The 27,861-nt window shown below is 37.5% G+C and overlaps 1 protein-coding gene across 4 annotated transcripts in view; it reads left to right on the top strand.

The window, feature by feature from the left end:
- The window catches only part of FAM3B (FAM3 metabolism regulating signaling molecule B), a 69,285-nt gene that overhangs the window by 32,410 nt on the left and 9,014 nt on the right, over window positions 1–27,861 (top strand). For 3 of the 4 annotated variants that reach the window (XM_069074861.1, XM_069074859.1, XM_069074858.1), the window contains 4 exons: window positions 18,967–19,090; window positions 20,723–20,781; window positions 23,897–23,947; window positions 26,849–26,936. In XM_069074861.1, the coding sequence (XP_068930962.1) occupies window positions 18,967–19,090; window positions 20,723–20,781; window positions 23,897–23,947; window positions 26,849–26,936 (322 nt within the window). The remainder of the gene's footprint in view (window positions 1–18,966; window positions 19,091–20,722; window positions 20,782–23,896; window positions 23,948–26,848; window positions 26,937–27,861) is intronic. The other variant, XM_069074860.1, reaches the window with a different exon arrangement.

Genomic DNA, 27,861 nt, shown 5'->3' on the forward strand with positions numbered 1-27,861 from the left:
TTTTCAAAAGTGGGTGCTTCCAACTTCCCTCCTCCCCAGCCTGCCCTCCCTTCCATCATCCCCCCTCTCATCCCCTTCACCCCCTACTCTCCTGGAGGGTGAGATACCCAATTTGGTGTGTATTTCATTCCTTCCTCAAGCCAAATTAATGCCATTTGAGTTATTCTATTTTTTAAGGTGTTACTTTCCTCAGTCAGGCTGTTGGCTCTCATTTAGTCATTTTATTCCATCGTTCTCATTTCTCTTCCCAATTTTTCCTCCACTTCTCTTATCTGCTTCTTAAGGTCCTCTATAGCCTGTAACCAGCTCATATTTTCCTTTGAAGCTTTTGGTGCAGGAGTTCTGACTTCACTGTCTTTCTCCTGTTCCATGTTTTGCTCCTTTTTGTCCCCCAAATAGGAGTCTAATGTTGGAATCTTCTGTCTGCTTTGTTTCGTTTGCCTGGTCATGTTGCCCCTCAGTCACTTGACCCCTGGGCTTTTTGCCACAGTACAACTCTGCCGCCAGACAGGGGAGCTTTCATCCCAAACACTGGGGTTTTCTCAGCTGCCAGAGATATTAGATGGGTGCCCTCTCTGAGGCCTCCACACCCTCTGGCAAGCTGGACACACACCCCAGGACCTCCACCCTAGACTGCAATCCAGATCTAAGCAGGTTAAAGAAAGAGCAATTACCCCTCAGACTGGTGCTTGGTACCCCTACACTCTGCAGGCCAGGAGCTGAAGCTGCCACATGGCACTGGCTTGCTGTGCCAGGCATCTCAGAGGCCTCTTGCCCTGGAGGCAAAAGCTGATGTGCTCCCACTTACTGGGTCCCAAAGTCTAAACTGCACTAACCTCTCACTTTGTTGAGGTGGTTTATACATATACACATCATCTATGTGTTGATAATTCTGGAAATGACCACAGCTGCTGCTGATCTGGAGTCCCTCTGGCCAGTGGCTGCTCAGACCTGGCCTGGGGCTAAAGCCTGGGCTCGGCTCCCAGAGCACTGCTGTCCATTTCCTGCTGGCCTGCTGGGCTGTCCTCAGCGGGAGGTTAGCTTCTCTGTGTCATTTTGTGGGTTCTGCAGCTCCAAAGTTTGTTCAGAGTCCCCTTTTTACATTGATTGGGGAAGGTGGAAGCCAGAGCCGCTTGGAGGTCCTGCTTCTTCTCCACCATCTTGACTCTGCCCCCCGTGGTATAATTCTTAAGAATTACAAGTATCATATTCCCATGTAGGGATGTAGTTTAGCTCTATCGAATCCCTTATGTTTTCTTCTTCCTTTCAACCTTGTTATGCTTTTCTTGAGTCTTGATATTGGAGATCAAATTTTTGTTTTGCTCTGGTCTTCTTATAAAAGCTTGAAATCCTTCCATTTCTTTGAATGACTGATTTTCCTCTTGAACTATTGTGCTCAATTTCACCATGTGAATTCTTGGTTGTAATCTTAGGCCTTTGCTTTCCAGAATATCATGTTCTATGATCTCTGATCCTTTAATGTTGCAGCTACTAAGTCTTGTGTATAGTCTGTCACCATAATATTTGAATTATTTCTTTCTGACTACTTGCAATATTTTTTCCTTGACCTGATAGTTCCAAAATTTTGTTATAATGTTCCTGGGACTTTTAATTCTGGGGTCTCTTTCTGGAGGTGATTGGTGGATTCTTTCAATGTCTATTTTGCCTTATGATTCCAGAATATCAAGGCAGTTTTGTTTGTTAATTTCTTGGAGAATGATGTTCGGTCTTCCTTTTGATTATGGCTTTCTGGGTAGTCCAATGATTTTTACATTATCTCTTCTGGATCTATTTTCCAGGTCAGTTGTTTTTCCAATGAGGTATTTTACATTTTCCTCTTTTTTTTCATTCTTTTGATATTGTTTTGTTAATTCTTTATGTCTCACATGTCATTAGCATCCACTATTCAATTCTAATTTTTAAGGAATTATTTTCCTCAGTTACCTTTTGTACCTCCTTTTCTATTTGACCAATTTTATCTTTTAAGGAGTTGTTTTCTTCAGTGGTTTTTTGTGCCTCCTTTTCCATTTGGTCAATGCTACTTTTTGAGGACTTGTTTTCTTTTTCCAAGTTGTTGACTCTTTTTACATCATTCTCTTGCATCACTCATATCTTTTCCCAATTTTTCTTCTACCTGTCTTATTTGATTTTTAAACTCCTTTTTGAGCTCTTCCATGAGTTCTCTCTGCACTTGAGACCAATTCCCATTTTTTCATTGTGGCTTTACCCATAAATTTTTTGACATTGTTGTCTTCTTCTAAGTTTGTGTTTTGATCTTCTCCGTCATCATATTAACTTTCTATAATCAATTTTTTTGTTGTTTTTTGCTCATCTTTTTCCAGTCTTTTCCCTTATTTTTAAATTTGTTCTGCTTCTGGGATGGAAGGGGCATTATCTCAAGGCTCTTGTGCCAGAGGCTTCAGGCTTTAGCTGTTTACCTAGTGCTGCACTGGCATCTTCCTGAAGCCCATGGGGACCTTCATATCTGGTGCACTAAACCCCAAGGGGGTTTAGTGCTTCTGGAGGTTGTTTGGGGTCTGGAAGCTTACCTTGTGCTGAGCCAAGGCATATGGGGGGACACAGTGCTGGTGTTTTCCCATGTGTTGAGGACCCTGGGGGATCTTAGCACTGATGTCTGATCATTTTCTGAGACCTGTGAAGGGTCCCAGCACTGGCATTAGTCTGTTTGCCCAGGGCTATGCCAAAGCATGTGGAGGGTCCTGGCACTGGTGTCTGCCTGCCTAGGTTACATGGGGGAAGGAGGGTCACAGAGCTGGTGTCTGCCTGTTTGTTTAGGCACATGCAAGGTTCAAGTGTGCTGACATATGTGGATCCCCATGCTGGCATCTACTCTTTCTTCTCGTTAAGCTGAGGCATATGGGAGGTTGTGGTGTTGGCATTTGTCTACTTCACTGCACTGATGATCAAAAATTCCCACTGGCTTGATGAGCTGGGTTTGCTGTTGGCTGCCAGCATGTTTCCTGTCCTGGATTGCACTCTCCTATTATCCAACTGAGATAGACCTTTCCTGCCAACCTTTCAAGTTTCTTAGGCTAGAACATTGTTTCAGCCCATCTTTTTAATGGTTCTGCTGTTCCAGGATTCATTTTTGGGCACTATTTTATGGGATTTTGGAGGTTAATATGGGAAAGTTAAGGAGATTTCCTACTTACTCCACCATCTTGGCTCCTGAAAATCAATTTTTTTTTACTTAATACTATGCTAAAGTGAGGCTTTGCTAAACTGGAAGGTGTACTGTACGTCCTAAGCTTACGGTTTTTTGTGAACTCTTTTCAGAGGTAATCCTAGGTACTTGAAAGTTTTCAGTTTTTTCCAACGTGGTATGATCTAGAGAGAGATGTGTTTACTACTCTCTTCACCTATGCACTGATCTATGAGTGACCATAAGTACTCTTTTCTACCCTGGAATTTTTATCAGAGTCCATGCTCCCCTGTGGCCACAAGCTCTGGTGGGCTAGAACTCTTCCTTGTCCTGAGACTGAGACCCAGGACTATGACCAAGATATAAGTATGGGCAATGCAACAGAACCCTGCACCTAGTGCCAACAAAGGGACCCCTATAATCTCCTTCTGATCAGTTGTCCATCCCTGTTACCATCTGTGGGCTAAGAGGTACAGAAATCATCACTGCTGCCACTGATTCAATCACCCCCAAGGCATGTTTCTGATTTATTAAAGTCCAGTCTGTGCTGTTGTGGCTTGTATTAGACTGTGCTCCACAGACTAGAGTGAGATCATTATTGCTTTCCCTGTCATTTTTTACCTCAGCTGAAGCATAATAAATTCTGCTCCAGATCTTTATTTTAATTCTGTATATGTATCTCTGCTGTAAACAACATACTGTTGGGTTCTGGTTTCTAATCCTGCTATCTAATTCTCTTTTGTGGATGAATTCATCCCATTCACATTCACAGATATTACTATTAACTGCAAATATCCCTCCATCCTGTTTCCTTCTTTTTATTCTCTCTCTATTCATTCCATGTCTCTCCTCAGAAGCTAGTTTTGCTTATGAACACTGCTTCCCTTATTCTACCCTCCCTTTTATCACTGCTTCTTTCACTTAACCATTTCTCCCCTACTTCTATATTGAATAAGATAGATTTCTATATATAGTTGAATGTGTGTATACAATCAATCCTCAACATTCCCATGTTTGACTTTTGCAGCTTCAAACATTCTTATGAGTTTATTTGTAACCTCATTTTCACTTTCATATCAGCAAACCCAAATATTTGTGACTATGTGCAGGAAAGAAAACAAATGAGAAGTGTTTTGACATAAGTTTATATCCACCAAAAGAAGGAAATTAGTTTTTTTTAATTTCTTTATTAATTTTGAACTTAAATACATAAAGACAGAAAAGAACATTTCCATGCACACAGCACAACCTACAAAGAGGATTTACTTTCACTTTGTTGTTGTTGTTGTTTCTTGATGTCTCGTGGAATCATTAAATTCTATTTACCCAATTCTGATTTTTAAGAAATTATTTCCTCTGAGCTTTTGTGAATCTTTTTCCACTTGACAAATTTTGCTTTTCAAGGAGTTCTTTTCATTTGTGAAGTTTTATACCTCTTCCCATTTGGTCAGTTCTGTTTTTAAGGTAATATTTTCTTCTGCATGGTTCTGTGCTTCTTTTAACACACTGTTAATTATCTTTTTGTGATTTTCTTGCATTCCTCTCATTTCTTTAACCAATCTTTTATCTAATATTCATTTGATTTTTAAAAATTTTAGCTCTTCCAGAAATTCTTGTTGAGCTTGTGTCTCATTCACTTTTTTTTTCCCTTTGAGACTTTGCTTGTACCTGTTTCAACATCACTGTCTTCTTTTGAGTTTAAATATTGATCTTTTCTGTCACCATAGTAGCTTTTTATGTTCAGGTTCTTTGTTGTTGTTGTTTTCTCATTTTTCTAGTCTCTTTCTTGACTAAAGATTCCTGAGCTTGGGTGTGGAGGACTATCCCAAGCTTCAGGTTTTTTTTTTTGCCCTACTGTTCTCAAAGCTAGTTCTGGGGATTTAAAAGTTTAATGCTTCCAAGGTGGTATGATTCAGGGAACAATGTGATCCTACTCACTTGGTCTACATTCTAGTCCTTACCCTGGGAGGGCTCCAGATCCCTTGTAGCTACAAGAGATAATTCTCCTCGAGGTAAATTTAGGGGCGGCCAGATGGCTCAGCGAGTAAGAGCACCAACTCCAGTGTCAGGATGACCTGGAGATTGAATCCCGGGCTCAGATACTCAGAACCACACCCAGAAATAACTGGCCGTGTAACCTTGAGCAAGTTACTTAACCCTGATTGCTTAAAAAAATAATGAGGTAAATTATCTCACATAAAAGAGGCAAGAAAAAGCTTTTACAGTGGAGGAAAAGATGGGGGAGGAGGGGAGGGGTAAGTGAACCTTACTCTCATCAGAACTGGCTCAAAGAGAGAATAACATACCCACTCAGTTGGGTATAGAAATCTATATTACTGGGGCAGCTAGGTGTTGCAGTGAATAGAGCACTGGCCCTGGACTCAGGAGGACCTGTGTTCAAATCTGGCCTCAGACACTTGACACAATTACTAGCTGTGTGACTTTGGGCAAGTCACTTAACCTCAATTGACCTCCAAAAAGCAAAAAGAAAAAGAAGTCTATATTAGCTTATAGGAAAATAGGAGGGAAAGGGGACGAGAAAAGGGGAGGTGATGGAAGGTGGGGCTGATTGGGTGAGGAGTATTCAGAAGAGAAATAATAGAATAAACAGAATAAAAGCTTTTTCTTGTCTCTTTTATGTGAAATAATTTACCCCATTTTACCTCTTCCTTTCCCTCACAAAACATTCCTCTCTTGCTCCTTAATTTTATTTTTTCAGTTATCATCCCTTCATATTCAACTCACACCTGTGCCCTCTGTCTAAATAAACATGCAAGGTGGGGCCAATTGGGTGAGGAGTATTCAGAAGCAAAACATTTGAAAAGAGACAGGGTGAGAGAGAGAATAGAATAAACAGAATAGAATAAATAGAATGATGGAAAATATAGTTAGCAATCATAACTATGAAAAATTCTGAAGTATATTTTCTCTGATAAAAGATCTCATTTCTCAAACACATAGAGAACTGAGTCAAATTTATGAAAATAAGAGTCATTCCCCAACTGATAAATGATCAAAAGATAGGAACAGTTTTCAGATGAAGCAATCAAAGCTATCTATAGCCATATGAAAAAAATCCTCTAAATCATTATTCATCAGAGAAATGCAAATTAAAACAATTCTGAGGTACTACCTCACACCTTTTAGATTGACTAATAGAACAGAAAAGAAGAATGACAAATGTTGGAGGGGATGTGGGAAAAATGAGACATTAATGAACTCTTGGTGGAGTTGTGAACTGATTCAACCATTCTTTAGAGCAATTTGGAATTATGCCCAAAGGGCTAAATAACCACATATACTCCTTGATCTAGCAATACCACACCTAAGTCTGTATCTCAAAAGAGTTTAAAAAAAGGAAAAGGACCTATATTTACAAAAATACTTATAGCAGTTCTTTTCTGGTGGCAAAGAATTGGAAATTGGGGAGATGCCCATCAATTGGGGCATGGATGAACAAACTGTGCAATGCAATTATGATAGAATACTATTGTACTATAAGAAATGATGAACAGGATGCTCTCAGAAAAACCTGGAAAGACTTGCATGAGTGGATGCAAAGTGAAATATGTACTGTGTACAAACCAACAGCAATATTGTAAGATGATCAGCTATGAATGACTTAGCTATTCTCAGCAACACACCAATCTAATACATCTCTGAAGGACTAATAATGAAAAATGCTATCCATCCCCAGAGAATGAACTGATGGTATCTGAATACAGATTGAAGCATTCTTTTTCTTTCTTTTTTGGCTTTATTTTTCTTGAATTTTTTTCCTATGTTTTCTTTCACCTTGTGACTCTTATAGACATGTTTTGCATGACTACACATGTATAACCTAGAGTAGCTGTGTGAACAACCTAGGCTGTACTGCTTCTTCTCCCTTCTTCATTTTTGCTATTTCCCCAACCTTATAAACTATTTAGATATTTTAAAAATGTATAATATTTCCCTCTTTTGCTAAAATTACTTGTTTTACATGATTGGGCATTGAAGTTCACAAGACTATTTGATAAACTTCATTTTATATCATATTTTATATTGGATACACTATCATTGATTAAAAATTCCTTCCAAATATAGCCTTTATTATATAGCCCTTAGATTTTCAAGGGGTATTAAATCAAAATATTGAAACATATTTATCTTTATTTTTTGTATACATTTCTTAAGCTTTTGTTACATGTAGCATAGTGTAAGGCCATGCTGTGGTATTCTGTATCCATTTGGTAATTTCTTTAATTCTCTAGCAATTCTTCCTTTTCATATGTTGATATATTTATTATAATTCCCTCAACAGAAGCAGGACTTCCAGGGATGCTAGAAGTTTTTTAAAATACCCTACAACTTTTTGGAAAATATTTTAGTCTGATAAAAAAAATAATCAGACCCTACAAGCTCAACTAGACTTTTTTGACATTTTTTTTTTTACATAATCCTGACTGAAAAAGGGAGTTTCATCAATAAAAATTACCTTCCTCCCACAAACCTCAGGCTTTACTCCCCTTATGGTGTTGCCCATGATAAATATTTTTTCTTCATAGCATTTGATAGTGGTTTCTTTTTTGTTTTCCTTTTTTTTTTTAATTGATCTTCTCACTGTTCTTTAAAATTCAAAAAACTATATTGTCCCTTCCAGCTGGCAGTTACCTCTGAAAGGGTCTGCTAATTTGTCAGTTTGGGGCAATAGTCTTCATTTTTTAATTGCATTTTAGTTTTTGGTCAGTTGAACCAATACTTTTTCATTATGGGCTTTAATGGTCCTTTAAATACTTGTCTTTCTCACACCAACAGCCATTGCAACATCTCAAATAGTTATTGAAATGTGCTCATCACACAACTTTTGCATCCTCCTTGGAGTAATATCATTCTTTAAAACCACAGAATCAAAACAATAGAAATTGCTGAAAAAATATGTCTCACCATGTATCATGAAATTTAGCACTCAGAGTATTGAAGGTCATGAAATCTGGGTTCCTTTGGTCAAAACCATATTTTCTCTGTTAGTCTAGTATCGGTAGAAGCACAAATTATGACCTTTGCTGTCACAAAATGAAGTCACTTCAAAACCATTGCTTGTCCCAATTCACAAACCATTGTAATTACTGCTTTATTTGCTGTCCTCTATTCCCCAAAAAATTCCATGCACCTCTCCATTGCCTTTTGAATAATTCTCAATTTCAGTTCTTCAGAGACTGTAGTTTGGCATGACTGACAACCATATAACATCACCAGAAAAAAAATTGACTAAAAAGATGGTCTGCTGATGCTGAGAAGCTTTAAAAAAAAATTGTAATTTCCCAAAAGCAATCCAGTCATCAGTCCTTTAATCTTGGTCACATTTCATTGTCTCTTTGTTGTTCTTGCCAAGGATTTTGATGGACAAGATCTATTTGGGTTCATTCAATTATATGCCATAGTCTAAATAGTAGATATTCTTCCATTTGGTTTTTCCTGTGCAGGTAATTAATCCAATAGCTTTTGAGTGACTCTTGGTCTCATTCAGAAGACTATATCTTGATGCACTAAGCACTATGTTATCCATAAACAAGAACCACACTTTCCATAGGGAAACTCTATTCAACTTGAATTCTGTGCTGGATTTCCTCCATCACAATGACCAGAACATATGATAAATATATCTCTGTTTTAACTCCATTTGATGTTAGTGTTCAGTGTCATTGAACAAGATTATCTCTATTATGTGTTTTATAGAATCTTGTATGACTTTGACGCACACATAGGAAGCACTCTGTTGAAAGAGGGCCTTTTATATGATATTGTGCTTTACTGAATCAAAAAACTTTTAAATGGTCATCAAGCAGTAAGTACACTGGAAACTTGCATTCTCTCTATATTATGTTGAGTTATGTGATGATTGTTATTTTGTCAACTTTAGAATGCCCTTTGTAAAACCTTCCATTCTTTTCTATAATTAAGAAAACCATTAATACATATGGTGATTATTCTTAAAATAGTAGGAGTGCTGGCTTGTTTTTTGGACCCCATTTTTGGTACTGATAACATTTAAGGCTTTTTCCATGCCTTTTTTCCAATCCTTCAGATGACTTTTAGAGTTGATTAATCAATGCCTTCATAATTATAACACATCTAGCATGGATCATGGTCCATGGTCTAGTTGGTCTAGTTCAACTGCTTTCTTTTTTAATTTTTTTATCATTATGAACTTGACAAACAAGCATTTGACATAAAAAGGATATAAAAAGAGGGTGGTATATTAATTTTTATTATGTAGTTTTTCAGTGTATAAGTTTAACATGGTAGTAATGAGTATGTCCTATATGTCTGTATCTTTTTCTGAACTTCCTTCTGCTATCTGAAATAAACATCTCATTTGTTTCTCCTCCTTTTTCTTCTCCACCATCACAATCACTTGAATACTTTTATTCTAACAGAAAAAAATTCAACATCTGGAATCTAGATATCATTGAAATGGGTTGTCATTTGTAACTGAAAGTCTTTTGTATTTTTTTTTAAATCTTTGAAACATTTTTGAATAATGGCCAAATTTATTTTAATGGACTTCTTTGTTGATGGAAAGGTCATGGAGTGTACTTAGTGACTGAAGTTGAATAGGCAAGTTATATGTACTTTTCTTCAGATTCCAAGATAAATGACAAATGATTCATATCTGTGTGCATAGGTGTGGCTTAAGTGGCTACTGTATGGCCAGGTCTTTTTCACAGTGCTAATCCATAAAGGTTGTTTTGAGTTTTCCTAGTCTTTGTAGAATAATAAAAGTGAGAGCTAATTTTTTAAATACAGAGTTCCCCAGAGAAGTTTCATATTTGGGAGGTGATATTAAATCTGAAAACCTGGAAAGTAGTTCACATGCTACCAGGATCAGGAAGCTTCTCTATGGTTTTCCCAACAAATAGGAATCTAGCCTTGCCTAAATGCCCTCAGGGACAGGGAGCTCATTACTTCACAAAGCATCTGAGTATACTTTTTTCCTGGCTCCAATTTTACACAATTTTTTCCTTTAACAGAGCAGCTCTCTGCCTTGTGAGCTGTTCCTTCATCGTTCTGCCCTGTAGGGCCAGGCAAAATTCCTAATCCATCTTAAACATCATAGTCCTTTAAATGTTTGAAGATGATCATGCTGTATCCCCTTAAACCTTCACAAATACCTAGATTTCTCTCTTTAAAAAAAAAACAATTATTTTTATTGATGAGATTTATTTCTACTTCACTTTTGTTCCTGAACATATATTTACCCCCTTCCTTACCTAGAGAGCCATCCCTCATAACAAAGATTTAAAGAGGAGGAAAAGAGTCAGTTTACCCAAACCAACCAACCACATCAACTAAATCTGACAGGTTATGTGATATAGTGAAGGGAACATGGTAATCTTCTCTTCTTTTCTCCAAGGCCAACCTTTGTCATTATGATTCCAGAATGCTCAGTTTCTTTTTATTATTAGTTCCTTCGACTTTGTTATTGGGTTGGGTGTGTGTGTGTGTGTGTGTGTGTGTGTGTGTGTATGTGTGTGTGTGTGTGTATTGCTTTTCTTGCTCTCCTTATTTCTCTCTAGATGTCTTCATATGTCTTCCCATAAAAACTATATTCTTAGGTTCTACTCCCAAATATACCAGATTCATTTTTCTCTAAAAGATGGTTTTATATCCTTGAAACTTGATTGGCTCAGAGAAGTAAGACTTGTAACAATTGAACTGGCTTCCTAGTGACCTAAATATTAAAAAAAAAAATTAGAACATGAGCTGTTACCTGCTCCTCATTCAGGCTTCTGGTTTACAGAACAAGATGACCAAAACAGGGGTGTGGAAGATAAACTTAACTGAATCAGTGCTGTATCCTAAATTAACATGATTACAAAGTGTTAGCATGCTTTCAAGAACAGGTCCTATAAACTACCTAAATTTTATTTTGAACTGGGTTACTATACTTACAGATGATGGAAATGCTCTACTATGCTAATGCTCCAGACCATTCTTGTGAAGAAGATGGAGAGATGTGAATTATCTGATAATACAGTTAGATGGATTCAATAGTGACGGGAGCTATAAAGTTGGATGGCTCAACTGAAAGTGATTGTTAATAGTTCCATATCAGAATGTCAGGAGGTCTTTAGTGGAGCGCCTTGGGGATCTGTTCCTGACCTTGTATTGTTTTTAGCAATATTTCAATAAAAAAATAGATAATAAACTCATAAAAGTTGCAGACGACACAAAGTTGGGAGGAATAGCTACCACCCTGGATGAGAGACTGAATCTAAGATCTTGCAAGGATGGAGCATTGGGTTAAGTCTAAAAAGATGAAATCTAGTAGGGATAATGAAAAGTACCAAAAAAATCAGCTTCATAAGCAGAAGATAAGAGGTATAGTTAGGCAGCTGTTTGCCTGAAGGAAAAAAAAAAGATCTGCAAGGTTCACAAACTGAACTGCAAACTCAATATGAATCAACAGTATGTTGTAGCAACCAGAAAAGCTAATGAAATCTTGGGCTACATGAATGAGGACTTCTTGCCAAAATGACTGCGTGTACAAAGGCAAATTCTGAAGCTCCCATACACCTACTCCAAGAAAAACCTGAAGTTTGCACTATACTCTATAGTGATAAAGATATCCAATAAACCACAGTAAGTGACATTTTAAATTCCACAATCATATGAAAAGGCAGTCAGGAGTTTATAGGAAGAAAGAAATCCAAAAAAACACCTCCAGGGTGACCAGAGATAGTAGAGCCTATGTTTGAGGCAGTAAGATCAAAGGGAGAAATCATGAGAAAGCCTCAGGTTGGTCTGAAAGCTTCATTGTGGGGACCTTGTAAGCCCCAGGGAGATGCTATAGAATAAATAGCAACAGGTCAACCTGCAGCATTCAGACTAGAACAGCCCAGGCCCAGGGGCTTTGAGGTTCCTTTCTATCCTGAGATTCCAGAGAGAACCCTGAAGATCTACTCATCTGAAAACCCTGTCGCTGCAAGAACCCAGGGGAGCCAATCAACTAGCAACAACGATGGCCAACCACCAGACCCAAAAAAGAATCAGGGGGCAGAGCCTGACACTGACATAAAGACTAAAATCAGAAGCTAAACCTGAAGAGATAAATAAGTCAAAGAAATCACTGACCAGCATAAAAAACTTCCCAGAGATACCTAAATTTTTTAAATCAAATGCTTTATTAACTTCTGATTTACATCATTCATTTCCACAAGATTTTGAGTTACAAATTTTCTCTGTTTTTCCCCTACCTACTACCCCAAAATAGCGATCCCACTGGATATCCCCTCCTCCAATCTGCTCTCTCCCATATTTTCTCCCATACCCCCTCCAACTTTCCAGTAAGGCACGGTGGATCTCTATGCTCCAGTGCCCGTATATCTTATTTCCCAGTTACATGTAAAACAATATTGATAATAGCATATACATATATATATATATATATTAACATTTTATTTTAAAACTTTGAATTCCAGATTCATTCCCTTCCTCCCTTGTCACGAACTCTTACTGGGAAGATAAGCAATTCAATATAGGTTGTACAGGTGTAGCTATGTAACACATTTCCATAGTAGATATATTGTGAAAGACTGACTATATTTCCCTCCCTCCTATCCCACCTCCCACTCATTCTATTCTCTGTCTCTTTTCAAAAGTGGGTGCTTCCAACTTCCCTCCCCCCAAATCTGCCTTCCCTTCCATCATCCCTCCTCTCATCCCCTTCCCCCCTACTCTCCTGGAGGGTGAGATACCCTATTAAGTGTGTATTTCATTCCCTCCCCAAACCAAATTCAATGCGAATAAAGTTGAGCCATTCCCTTTTGCCTTCCTGTTCTTCCCCTCTATTGTAACCATTTTCCCTTACCTCTTCTATATGAGATAGCTTACCCCATTCTGTCTCTCCTCTCATTATATTCCTGTCTCACCTTTTAATTTCATCTTTTAAGTATCATCCCTTCCCATTTAATTGGCCCTGTGCCCTCTATCTATGTATACCTCTACATAAATATACACACATTCACATATGTATTCATATGCCCATATAGACATATATATATGTATGTGTGTATATATATATACATTTCTATTCCCTTCAATTATTATCATACTGAGAAAAGTTTCATAAGTTACAATTATTGTTTTTTCATGTAGGAGTGTAAATAGTTCAACTTTGATAAGTTCCTTATGATTTCTTTTTCCTGTTTACCTTCTCATGCTTCTCTTGCTTCTTGTATCTGAATGTCAAATTTTCTATTCAACTCTGGTTTTTTCATCAAGAATGCTTGAAAGTCCTCTATTCCACTGAATGACCATATTTTCCCTTGAAACATGATACTCAGTTTTGCTGGGGAGGTGATTCTTGGTTTTAATCCCAGCTCCTTTGCCATCCAGAATATCATATTCCAAGCCCTGCGATCCCTCAGTGTAGAAGCTGCCAGGTCCTATGTTATCCTGATTGTGTTTCCACAATATTCAAATTGCTTCTTGCTGACTGCTTGTAATATTTTCTCCTTGATCTGGGAACTCCATAACCTGGCTATAATATTCCTAGGAGTTTTTTGGGGGGGGATCTTTTTCAGGAGGTGATCAGTGGATTCTTTCAACCTCTATTTTGCCCTTTGGTTCTAAAACATCAGGGCAATTTTCCTTGAAAATTTCTTGAAGTAGGATTTCTATGTTTTTTTTTTATCATGGCTTTCAGGTAGTCCAATAATTTTTAAATTATCTCTCCTGGATCTATTTTCCAGGTCAGTGGTTTTCCCAATGAGATGTTTCACATTGCCTTCTATTTTTTCATTTGTTTGGATCTGTTTAATAGTATCTTGATTTCTCATAAAGTCACTAGCTTCCACTTGCTATAGTCTAATTCTAAGGGAATGATTCTCCTCATTGAGCTTTTGAGATTCTTTTTCCATCTGGCAAATTTGGCTTTTTAAAGCATTCTTCTCCTCTTTGCCTTTTTGAGCCTCTTTTGCCATTTGAGTCAGTCTAATTTTTTAAGGTGTTATATTCTTCAATCAGGTTGTTGACCCTCATTTCATGATTTTCTTACATCATTCTTATTTCTCTTCCCAATTTTTTCTCCACTTCTCATATTTTCTTTTCAAAATCCTTCTTACAGTCCTCTATGGCCTGTAACCAGCTTGTATTTTTCTTGGAAGCTTTTGGTGCAGGAGTTCTGACTTCACTGTCTCCCTCCTGTTCCATGCTTTGGTCCTTTTTGTCCCCAAAATGTGATTGTAAAGTTGGATTGCTCTGCTTGGTTTGCTTCCTTTGCCTGTTCATGTTGTCACTCAATTACTTAACTTTTGGGCTTTTTGCTACAGTAGGACTCTACCACCAGACAGGGGAGCTTTGTCCCAAATGCTGGGGTTTTCTCAGCTACTGAAGGTATTAGTTGGGTGCCCTCTCTGAAGCCTCCACACTCTGGCAAGCTGGTCACACACTGCAGGACCTCCACTCTAGACTGCAATCCATATCCAGGCAGGTTAAAGCAAGAGAGATTACCCCTCAGGCTGATCGCTTGGTCCCCCTACTATATGCAGGCCAGGACCTGAAGCTGCCACATGGCAGCAGCTGTGTCAGGGCACCTCAGTGGCTTCTCACTCCAGGGGCAAAGGCTGAGGGCACTCCTAAACTACTGGATCCCAAAGTCCACACTGCACTGACCTCTCACTTTGTCCTTAGCATCTATGTGTTGATAATTCTGGAAACTGCCATAGCTGGTGATCTGAGGTCCCCCCAGCCAGCAGCTGGTCAGGCCGCCCTGGGGCTAAAACCTCCGGTGCTTGGGGAGCCTGGGGTTGGCTTCCAGAGCTCTGAGTTGGCCAGTTCCTGCTGGCCTGCCAGGCTGTCCTCGGCAGGGGTTAGCTTCTCTGTGTCATTTTGTGGGTTCTGTAGCTCCAAAGTTTGTTCAGAGTCACTTTTTGCATGAATTGGAGGGTTGGTAGCTGGAGCTGTGTGGAGGTCCTGTTTCTACTCTGTCATCTTGACTCCCCTAATTTTTTTTTTTAAGGACAGAGTACAAATGTAAGCAGAGGAATAAAGGAGAAAATAAATTTTTTTCTATTTTTCCATTTCTAAGTAATATAAAAATAAAGAAATGGAAATAAAAAGTAAAGCTCTTAATAAAAAAAGTAGAAGAATAAATAGATCAGAAGAGAATATGATTAATCTTAACCTCCAAGATGCTGTGGGAGCGGGATCACATGGAAGTCAGATCTGAGTCTATGTCATCTGACTCCAGATCCAGCATTCTTTCCACTATACCACAATGCCTCTCTAAATCTCGTCAGAGTCAGCATGGTATTGTGAAAAAAACAATACTTCTGGAGGTAGAAGACTTGGATTTGAATCCTACCCATGGGTGACCTGGTCTCCCTAGACATCAGTTTTTCCATCTATAGGACAGAGATGTGGACTAGATGACCTCTGGGGTCCCTTCCATCTCTATAGCTGGAAAATCTTTAGAGGATGCAATGAGGTGGCACAGTGCTTAACCTATTCTTAACCTATTTGCCTCAGTTTTCTCATCTGGAAAAAGGGAATAACAATAGCACCTATAAAATGAGACTACATTTGTAAAATACTGCATACAGTACTTGGCATAGAAGCACTATATAGATGTTAGCTATTAACTATTATTATTAGAGCTATGATCCTGTAGGGTTCCTGTGTCTGTAAATATATACATATACGTATATGTGCATGTATACACATATATACACTATATGTTGCCCATATGTGTTATGTATGTCATATGATGTATGTCATATGGGTCTATCCTTATGTAACTCGTACAAAGGCATGTTTACTCTGCCTAATATTCTCTAAGGGTATTCCCTTGATTCCTGACAGGAGGGAGCAGAAGACTGATGCCAGAGTCTGGCCACTCTGTTCTCTTCAAAGAGGAGGTACCAGGCTAGAATCATATTTATCTGGTTCCTAAATATTGTTAGTGTTGAGAAAATATTTTTAGGTTCAAACTTAGATTTATATCCGTGACAGAGATGGGAGTTCCCAAAGTTACCTATCTATGTGTTTATATATGCAGACATATGTATACATAGGTATGCACACAGACATATAGCCACATATTTCCAAGGTTTGCCCAAAAGCCATTTACACTGACCATAAATAGCAAGTAAACACGTTTATCAAAACTAATAACTAATAGAAATCAAAGAAGTTATATAGATTGCAATAAATTGTACAACATACAGAGTAAACAAGCTGGTCACACACCCCAGGACCTCCACCCAAGACAGCGATCTAAATCCAAGCAGGCTAAAGCAAGAGTGATTACCCCTCAGAATGGTCGCTTGGTCTCCCTACAATCTGCAGGCCAGGAGCTCTAAAGCAGCCTCATGGTGGTGGCTCCAGGGCCACCATACCTGCTCCACTTCTTACCCCAAGGGGCAGGGGCCGGACCATGCCATTCTCCCCAGTTCCAACAGAGTTCTATACTGACCTTTTACTTTTTCTTTGGCATTTTTGGTGTGATAATTCTAGAAGCTGCCACTGTTGCTGGTGATCCACTCTCCTAAGGTCCACTCCAGCTGCTGGTCGCAGCCACCCTGGGGCTAAAACTGCAGGCTCACAGGGGCTGGGCTCTGCTTCCAACCTGTTGTGATGAACTTCCTGTCCACCTGCTGGACTGCCGTCAGCAGGAAATTTGTTTCTCTCTGTCACTTTGTGGATTCTGCAGCTTTAAAGTTTGTTTAGAGTCATATTTTATAGGTATTTGAGGTGGTTATGTGGGGAGCTCAGGGAGTTTTTCTTCTCCTATGCCGCCATCTTGGCTGTGCCCCCAGTAGTGTTTTTTTTTAATGAACCTTTAATAGAATACAGAACTTTAAAATATTTCTTAAGAGCAGAAAGTAGAAATTTTGAAATACAAACAAAAGTCCAAAGAAATCTATAAAAGTAAATGTATTTGAGTAATTGGAGGAGGGCACATGTAGATGTAGTGCTATCATTCCAATAAGGAGAGAAAAAAAGTGTTTTTTCAGAACTCTAATGTAATAAAATGGTATTATGTGAGCTAAATAATGAAAAATAGACGACCTTAGGGTATAATGGTTTGAGGATTTGAAGAAAGGGAAAAGAAGGCATAGTAAAAGGAAAGTACTAGTATGGAAAAGAGGAAGAAACTATGGAAATTGAAATTTCCCATAATGGAGGTATATAAGAGAGCAAGCAATGGACTGTAGCAAGACTCTGCACTTACTCACCTCACCCCACCTCAGAATAAAGCTAACTACATCTGTCTCTCAGTGTCCTAGGGTACCCATGGAGTGAAGCATTAGGAGACTCTAATGCCTCTTATTTAAGTTTCCATTTGGGTGTGTTCTCTACAATATTAGCTGCAAGTTATTAGCATCACAGTCTCATTTAACTAATTAACCTCATTTAGCCCTTGCAAAGGTATGTGGCAAAGACAGAAGTAGCTACATTCCCTCACCTCAACAAACCTGAGACCACACTGTGTTCTATACTACCTGTGTTCCTGGGGGAAATGAATGAGTTCAGGCTTAAAGCAATTTCTACAAAACATTTGATCCCATCAAGTTCACTTCCAGATGTTACATACCTAATGGACCAGAGTTGCTCCGTTTTTTATAGGGCCCAGCATCTTGGTTTCAAGATGAATTGTGCTTTTGGACCAGGCTTGGATTTCCATAAACTGTCTTTAGCTGGTACTTATCTTTTGAATGCACCTCACTTGCAGCTCTGCAACCAATCAAAAGTCACTGCACAGTTATCAGATTGTAAACAGAAAATATCTGTGTATTTTCAACACTGGGACTGCATCAGCCACACATGCTATATAGTTCTTGTAAGAATTAGGCTTGGGCAGTCTCTCCCCCATTACAAAAAAAATCTTACTCTTATCTGAATTGAGACTCAGATAGGTTAAATGATTCACCCAATAGGGGCAGCTAGGTGGCATAGTAAGTAGAGCACTAGCCCCAGAGTCAGGAGGACCCGGAATTGGTTCAGGCCTCAGACAATTAACACCCACACAAAAAGAACTGGCCATGAAACCTTGGGCAAGTTACTTAACCCCAATTGCTTAAAAAAAAAAAAAGATTCACCCAATGACACATGACTAGTAAGTGTCTGGGGCAGGATTTGAGCACTGGCCTTCTATGTTGCTCTATCCAATATATCATGTGGCTCACCGAGTTATGATTCTTTAGAAACAGTTCCTATTATTAGTTATAGCATATTTTGAAGGAATAACAACAGCATTAAAACACTCCAAACCGGATGCAGATTTGTAGTTCACTTTTTTTTAGACCATTTGAGTCCATTTGGAAGCCATTTCCCTCCTTTTAGGGAATATTTGTTTCTTAAGTACAAGAATCATAAAGTTTTACTGGCCTGACCACAGGTGATTCTTTACCTTTCACTCCTTCCTTCTAAAATGCTATGTTGTAAGAGAAGCTGTATTGGTACAAGGAAAAGAGGCCTATCCTTAGATTCAGGCCAACATATTTCAAGTCCTACATCTAACACATATTAGCTGAATAACCATGGACAAATCACTTAACCTTTGATCACCCCAGGTGGATACCATTCCCTTGGTATTCCTGACTCCTACCTCTTAACTAGATTGTTGAAGTGTTACACATCTTGATTTCAAAAACTAATATAAAAAAATAATTTTATCCACAGGAGTTTGTGACTATTATTACCTAATAATAATTTGAGATCTAAGATATATGGTTTATAGGAGACAGAAGTATTCACATATTTATGCTTTCCTGATTCTCCTCAAATGTCAACTTTTCTACCTCTTTTCATTGCAGCTCCACTCCCCAAAAGACAAAAATGTGACCACTGGACTTCGTGCCCTCCTAACACCTATGCCTATCGGTTACTCAGTGGTGGTGGTAGGGATAAATATGCCAAAGTTTGCTTTGAAGATGAGCTGTAAGTATCAGCTTGGGTATTTGAAATAATTAGTTTCATCCTTAAAAAAGTAGAATTGGATTAATATTTGTCTATTATTTAAATGTTAAGAAAACTATCATTGCTAAGTAGTAACAGCATTGCTATGACAGTTATAGAAAAAAAGGTCTTAGGAGTTCAAATCTGGCTTCAGACAGTTATTAGCTGTGTGACCCTGGGCAAGTCACTTAACTCTGTTTGCCTCAGTTTCCCCATCTGCAAAATGAGCTGGAGAAGGGAATGAAAAACCACTGTAGTATCTTTGCCAAGAAAACCCCAAATGGGATCACAAAGTGTTGGACATGACGGAAACAACTGAATATACAACGACTTATATGACTATCAGCATGTAAGTGAAAGCTTGATAATTTTATCTGACAATTGGTTTTGGATAAATCTTACTTATTTTATTTATATTTCTCCTAAAGTTTAGGGCACATAACCCCTTTCAACCTTATAGAAGCCCAGTTCAACCGTGCCCAGGACCCCAAGATTATATTCATTTTTGAATGACCATAAGTTGACATTGCTTTCTTTACTTCTCTTATTTAGTGATCATCATTTGGAGTTTCATTAAATATACAAATTCAGACTAAAATATAGAATTTCCTTGAATTACATACCTACTATTAGACATGCTTCCATTTTTTTTCAATTTTTATGTTAGACTCTTAATTCAACTTAAATATTTAGTACTGCAAAGTCTGGTTTAAAATGTTACAAGGCATTTCCATTAAATCATTACTCACTGTAGAAAAATGAAATTGCTCTTGCTGGCTATAAATAAGGAGCAAATCACTTCTATTTAAGAATTTCATCAGCTATTTAAAGCAATAAATTAATAAATCAATATGACCTATTGATCAGTGTCTAACATGTGCAAGACACAGTAGTAGCCACTGAGGATTACAAGGACCCCAGGGACCCTTTGAGTCCATTTCCCTCCTCTTGGTAAGGATGATTATATTTGTTTCTTAGCTCCAAGCATTGTAGCAACTAAAGTTTTACTGACCTCTTATATGTGACATGAGATATACATTATACCTACTTGGAAATAGACGACTGTCTAATTAGGAAGACAGGACATTGTATAGTAGAAAGAGCACTGGCTTAGTAACCATGAGGTCTGCCACTGACAAGTTTTCTTGTGAATTTATAGAGTTCAGTTATTCTTATTTTATTTCTCTTCTTCCCCCTCACATCTCTCACCACCCAGATTTTAATGTTTACTCATTTCCTACCTATGTTTTAAAGCCTAAACCAAATGTAAACTATTTTAGGAAACATTCTTACCTTCACTCCCCCCTCATCACCCTTCCTTCCTCCCACAGTTGGTAGTATTTCCCTCTTCAGAATTCACACAGCACTTTATACATACCTCCATTGCAAAATAATATCATTTATTATTTTGTATTATAACTGTGTACATCATATACTCTTTCTAGATTCTAAGCTTCACAGCTTAACAAAACTTTGTATTTCCTCTGGCACTTAAAGTTCTTCATAGAGTACTTAATGTCTATTGAATTGAAATAAATAATCCTGGAAAAGAGATAGGAATATTCACGTCTTGATGAGTTTGAAGTTCTTAACTAATGCTTATTTAAATTTCAGGCTCATAAGTGAAAAGAAGGGTAATGTTGCAAGCGGCATCAACGTTGCCATTGTGGATTGTAAGTTAAATGTTTTTTCATTAGTTTTCTCATCCTGGACTTAAAAATTTGGTGATTTAATATTTTTTGTTCATTGAAAAAAAAGTAATTTAATTTTTAAATAATACCCCTCTCCTAACACAGAGATAGTGACAGTAATCTCTGATGGATCTCAGGGTGTAAATTGATAGATATAGATATGTGTATATATATTTATAGAGAGAGAGACAGAGGCAGAGACAGACAGACAGAGAAGAGAGAAGAAAGAGGAGAGAGATTAGACATGGCCAATGAAGGAATTTCTTTTGCTTGACTAAGCACATTTGTTACAAGGATTTTTTTTTCTTTTTCAATGTGTGTGGAGATAGTGAGGTAACTTTTTTTTAAAAGAAATTTAGTAATTCGCCAAAATTCTTTATGGACACCATACAATCTATAGTTGTATTTTAGTGCTTTCCACATCATCCAAATCCATGAGCCAAATGTAGCCCTCCTAGGATCTTAGTAAGTAAAACAGAAAAAAAAAAAGTTTATGTCTAATTAGATAGTATATAAGTACAATTAGACCAGCAGTTTCTTAACATCAGACAGTTGCTACCTTGGTGTAACCACCTACAGTTTAGTAATTTGTGATGGTAAAAATTTAAAAATTCATGGTTTTTCATGCATCGAAAGCTTATCATTTGTACCACTATGTGGGAAAAAAACACTGAGGATCCTTACAACATTTAAGAATTGTTGGGATTAAATTTAGCCCTTATTTACAAGATATAGTAATCATGAATCATGTCATGCTTATTAAGAACCCAAACGAATGTGTTTGAACTTGTAAATGCGTTTTGCTTTGAAAGAAAAATTCATCAATGGTGTTATCCTGGCCAGAAGGGTCACAGTTCCTACTGCTTTTTCCCTAGAATCTTGCCCAAATTATAAAGGCAGAAGTCAGGTTTTTCCCAACATTCTGCTGCTTCTTGTACTTTCTGGGTTTGAAAGAATCTTAGGCTTAGAATCATAGGTGGATTTCAGAGAGCTGAACATCCACTATATGTAGAAATTCTCTCTACTCTTATAGATACACAGCCTCTAGCCTCCGCTTGAGGTTGTCTAGTCATCCAGTTTGTTTGAATGAGTTCAATGACTCCTTTACTACCTCACAAACAGCCCACTCAATTTTTAATGGCTCTCATTGTTATTAAATTCTTCCTTACATTCAGCTAAAATCTGCTACCATGTAAACTCTATTGGCCCTCACTCTACCCTTTGGAGTATAAATTTAAAACTTCTTCCAAATGATATTTAAATATTTTAAGCTAGCTGCTTATTTCTTTAAAATAGTCCCCTTATGGGGTAGCTAGGTGGTACAGTGAATACAGCACCAGCCCTGGAGTCAGGAGGACTTGAGTTCAAATGTGGCCTCAGACACTTAACACCTACTAGCTGTGTGACCTTGGACAAGTCACTTAACCCCAAATGCCCTGCCCTTCCCCCTCCAAAAAGAAAAAAAAAGACAATAGTATGCTTCACACTTTTGTGGTCTATTGATTGTTGCCACATCATTCTGATTACTTCTACTTGCATATATTCTGTGTGACTTATTACTGTGTGGCACCAGGAAATGAATGTAGTGTTCTATCCTATGCTTCTGTGCAAGAGAATGGTATCACATCCAGACTCATGTAATGACAGAAAGCTGTCCAGTTCAGAAATATTTGGAACTTCACACCTCAGCCTGGGTTGAAACAGTGCTGCCACCCCCTCCCAATACTAACACAAGAACACCTCAGTCACCTCCCTGAATCAACATAACAACTTATGATTAGGTATATCTGATGGTCATAGTCTTCAGTTAAATAGAACCAAACTAGAATTCTATTTCTGCTAGTCTGCTCCAATCAAAACCAGGCATTCGCTATGGGTTCTCTCCTCCTATGTGACTAGAAGTCATATTAAAATTACTTCTTCCTGTCCTACATTTCAAGTCTTTCCTCATTAGGCCTTGTACAAGTCAAACATTGTATATAATGTTTTCTGTAGAATTCTAGGTAGACTTGTAGAAACTTTGAGGTCCCCTCATTATGGGAGCCTTACAGCAAGCCCTCTCAAGGGTATAACTCTCAGAATATCTATTTCAGGCTTAAGGTACTATGTGGGTACTCCACTCCAAACAATAGCTCAAAAGCCTCTGGTGATGTATTTTATTTCTTTCCATTAAGCCAGAGTTAAAAAAAAAGGTATTTAATAGCATGAGATAGTTGAAAATACTTATAATAGACCACTTCCTTCCCTATCAGTGTGGGACACATTTTTGCACAAATATACTACCATTGGGGTAAAAGGGAAATAAATGTGTGCAGGGATCATGCATGAGGGATACGTGCAATGAGGAAACATACCTCCAATGCTGCAGGCCTCTAATATCTTCAGGTAATGTCATCTTACAGATACACATCAGGTGATGCTGCTCTGAGTAGGCCTGCTCTACCCTTGGTATGTCATCTCTGCTGCCTGGGGTCTGCAGGTCTAGTGACAAGAACCTTTCCCTGATTCTCTGAACTAAATAACAGGTTTTTTTTTGAGGGGAGAAGGCAAGGCAATTTGGGTTAAGTGACTTGCCCAAGGTCACACAGCTAGTAAATGTCAAGTGTCTGAGGTCAAATTTGAACTCAGGTCCTCCTGACTGCAGGGCAGGTGCTCTGAAGCCACCTAACTGCCCCTAGTTATCCAGTTAACAAAAAAAAAACAGGCAGTATGTCCCAAAGCTAAGATTAGATCTTTCCTTTTCAACCCTTGATCTCTGAACTAGAGATTAAAATTTTCTGCTATGTATTATTACTTAATTTAGGGTTCCTTTAATCTTATACATCCCCCAAATAATCTCTGGTTTAGGTGCAAACGAATTTGAGCTGGAAAGGGGATAAACTAAAGAAGCGATGCCATTGTTCTCCATGCACCTGGCCCAGATTCTCATCTGTATTATGCATATCTGTGAGCAGCAAATTCTGAGTGCCTTGGTACTTTATTTTGGCAAGTACAAAACCATCTCCTTGCAATTAAATTATAGGGATTTTAAATTATTACAAGATAAAACATGAGGTCAGATGCACTGTTTTTGAAGCCTTCTTTTTTCCTTTTTCAGATACAACAGGGAAAGTTATACACACACAATATTTTGACATGTTTGAAGGAGGTAAGAAAAATAAAATTTTTTGTATTTCAAAAGATGAAATCCCTTTTTCGTCTAAAGGGCATTAAACTAAAAATGTTTGGCTTTCTTTTGCTATTCGAGCCAACTAAACTAATTTCTATACATTACTTTGTATTAAAATTTGTCTGAAAAAAAATTGGTCTGCAATGGTCTACATACATTCTTTCAGCCTCTAAGGCTGTAGTTTGCACTAGAAAATTGAATGTTTTCATATAGTTAACAGTTAATAGAAAGAAAAGTCATTCTTTCATTATTTCTTTTTCATTTTTTTATTCATTCTTTTTCTAACTTTTTATCCAACAAGGGAAGAAAGAGTTCTATGGTGGAAGCATCTGGAGTCTACTTTTATTACAAATGGTATTTGACCAGGCAGGTTGTCTGTAGCTACCCACCAAATGGTCGTGCAGCCTTTGCCTGAGGACCTCTAAATTCACTCTCTCCCAATGCAGCCCATGTTAGGAAGTCTTTTCTTACCTCAAATCTAAATTTTCCTCCTTACAACTTCTGTTCAATTCTTTTCATTCTGCCTCCTGGGCCCCAGCAGAATAAGTCACAGTTCATTTCCATGTTACAGCCTCTCAAATGACATAATTGATGATATCATTTTATTAATATAATATCCCAAGAAGCATTTGTTAGTTCTCTACATTGCAATGTGCTATATACTTGTCAAGGGAAGTTAATAACTACAGTTCCTGCACTTTGGAAGTTTAAAATCTGATACCAATTTCTCTTTTGGAGTCAGAAGTATTGGAATTATGACATTGTCTCCTCAAGCCCGATGGGATCATGTTCTTGGTTTTCAGCTATGTGTAGAGACTTCTTCATTCAGTCTACAATGGATGGATGATCTCATGCCTCTCATGAGGCACAGTCTCAAATCATACAGATCAAAACTCAACCGTAGTTTCTCATCTTTTATCTGCGTCCTGATAAAAGATACTTAGAACCTTCTTCTAGGCCTTTTATTATTATGTGGATACTAATAAAGCATTTCTGTTATCCTTTCCCTTTATTTAAAAGACTATAGGTAATACATAAATAGTACATCTTCCATGACAGTGGCAAATATCTTTGGTAAACATATATATAGATGTCTCTAGGTGGCTCAGTGGATAGAGTACTGGGCCTAGAATTAGTCAGGCCTGAGTTAAAATCCAGCCTCAAATACTCAGTAACAGTATGACCACTATTTATATGCATTATTACATAAATCTCTGTTTAGGACATGAATTAGTATTAATAATCAGGACGGTTGGATTAAAATTACTTCTGTTGTATCTGTAAAAGAAACTTGTATGATCTGCACACATGCTAGATACTTTCTTGGAGGAGAATCTTTAAGGAAGCCTTTTGGTCTAAAGAATCAAATGCTTTTTTATGTAGTTAAATAATGATAATGTGATCTTGCATTTTTTTTCATATTTCATCAAGTGTGTGGATAGACTATGTGAAGGAATTCGATTGCATCATGTCAATTTTTTTCTCTCTAATTACTTAGATTAGAACTATCACTCTCTTTCCTAGGATGCAGGGAAACTTTACAGAAAGTAAATATTGGTAAAGCATTGCATTTGGAGAAAGACTAATGATCAAAATCATAATCATAATTGCCAACATTTATATGGCACTTGTTATTTACCAGGCACTGTGCTAAGCACTTTTCAATTATTATCTCATTTGATCCTCACAACAATCCTGGGAGGTATCCCCATTTTACAGATGAGAAAACTGAAGCAAACAGAGGTCAAGTGACTTTTTCAGGATCATGGCTTAGCTAGTAGGTGTCTGAGTTCATAGCTCTATTCACTGCACCACATAGCTGCTCCAGAAGACTTGTATTCAAATGTGCAGTGTTGTGTGAATTTGGACAGTCTTGTGTGAATTTGGACAGTCATTTAAGCTCTATGAACCTCAATTTCTTCAGCTATAAAAATGATATAATACTATTTTTACTATCTAACAAGATTGCTGTCTGGATCAAAGAAGATAAAGTTGGGATAACACTTTATAAACGTTAAAGTCGTATGTAAAACATAAACAATTGTGAATGTTCTATTTTTAGTCAACTTGCACTTAAGAACAAATTCATCCATCTGATTAATTATCTAAGCCTATAGTTTTTCCTCTTTCCTTTTTCTTGCTGCTTTTTCATCATTTACAACTTTGTTACTTTCAATCAGGGACTACAACAAAGTTTCTAGAGCCTTTTGATTAGTTTTATCCACCATAGATTCACTGAAAGAAATGACAATAATGCTCGGATCAACCAATTTCACCATGTATTTTCAGCTTTAGTTATTTTTAGGACAGAGAACATAGGATATTGAACAAAATTAATGAATATGAGACTTGAGAATTTTCCAATGAAAGGATAATACTCTTAGAATGAAACAACCTATTTTGTTTGTATCTTACTATATTTTAGTAAAGCAGAATTCTAAGATGGCTAAATCATGAACACCACAGATTCAGATAATGAAGTACCAAAAAGGCATGTTGTAAGATTGCACTTAGGTCACAGAATTGCAGATCTGGAAGGAAGTTTGAATTCAAGTCCAGTTTTTCCACTTTACAGGTTAGGAAACTGAAGTCCAAAGTAACAGAAATTAACCTAGTGTAGTAATCTGTGGAATGATTTTGTTGAATTGATTCAAATTTAATTGAATTGAGCAGACACATAGCTAGTCCTGACTACACTCTAAGGTCAAATTCCAAGAATAGCTTCATAGTATAAGTCTAAGTATACCATTTGCATGGTTTGTGGTTGTGTAGTTAACAGAGAAGCTAAAAGAGAGTTATAGAATATTAGAACTAGAATAGATCTTAAAGTCCATCTAGTTTACAGATAGGAACTAAGACTGTTTTGTGTTCTACCAACAGATAACTCTGGACCATTGACCCAGTTCATTAAAAATGCCCCACAGAAGTCTCTAATCTTGATGGTGACACATGATGATGGTAGCAGCAGGTAAAGGTGTTTGGTAGTTCATTATCATCACTGCTACTAAAGAATAGGCAAATGGGGATGTGATCCTTGGCATAATTTATGAAAACTTCCCCATAAGATGCCACATGATAAAGGAAGAGAAAAGAGGTGGATGTTTCTTAAGGAAACAATCCCTTTGACACAAGACCATCTTGAGTCTTTAAGAGAGAGACACACATACACAAAGAAAGAGACAGAGGGGGGAGGAATAAAGGGGGGAAGGAAAGAGAAAAAGAGAGAGGAGAGAAGAAGAGAGAAGAGAAGAGGAGAGGAGAGGTGTGAGGTGCGGGGTAGAGAGTCTTGGAGAGGGGAGGGGAGGGGAGGAGAGGAGAGGAGAGAGACATAGAGAGAGAGCAGGAAGCCTATTTTACCAGCCTAATGAAATGAAATAGCTAAGGTTTACAGTAGTAAAACTAAAGCCTAAAACAAACAAAAAAAGGATTCTAAGAATATATAACAGGAAACTGAAACTGTTCTTTTAAATCTGTTAGGAATAATAAAATAAAAAATAAAGGTGTTTTTTTTTTCTCCAATAAATGCAACACATTATAAAATAATACTTCCTTACTTGGAAAAGATGTTTCCTCTCATTCATTAAGCTCTTCAAATTAATATCAAAAGTCCATTTCAAATAAAATTCAAATCCAGTTTCTTTTTTTCCCTTTTTTTTCTGCCATCTCTCACCTTTGCTGAGCTTTTAATATAATTATATTTTAATATACTTTAAAACATGGTACAACTGTATTTCTTAATTGTAGATTTATATTGACTTTTTACTATGTCATTTCTTTTATTCTGGTTTGAGTGACCTATTGTAATGGAAATGCAAATTTAAAGATCTTCCCTGCCCCTAGGCCCTTAGATAGGCTTAAGAGACTCTGAGAACCTTCCTTGATTTGAAAATATA

This window comes from Petaurus breviceps, unplaced genomic scaffold (assembly GCF_028583685.1).
Source record: "Petaurus breviceps papuanus isolate PSGF00001 unplaced genomic scaffold, PetGlider_PUasm1.0 90897, whole genome shotgun sequence".
In the NCBI taxonomy this organism is placed as follows: Eukaryota; Metazoa; Chordata; class Mammalia; order Diprotodontia; family Petauridae; genus Petaurus; species Petaurus breviceps.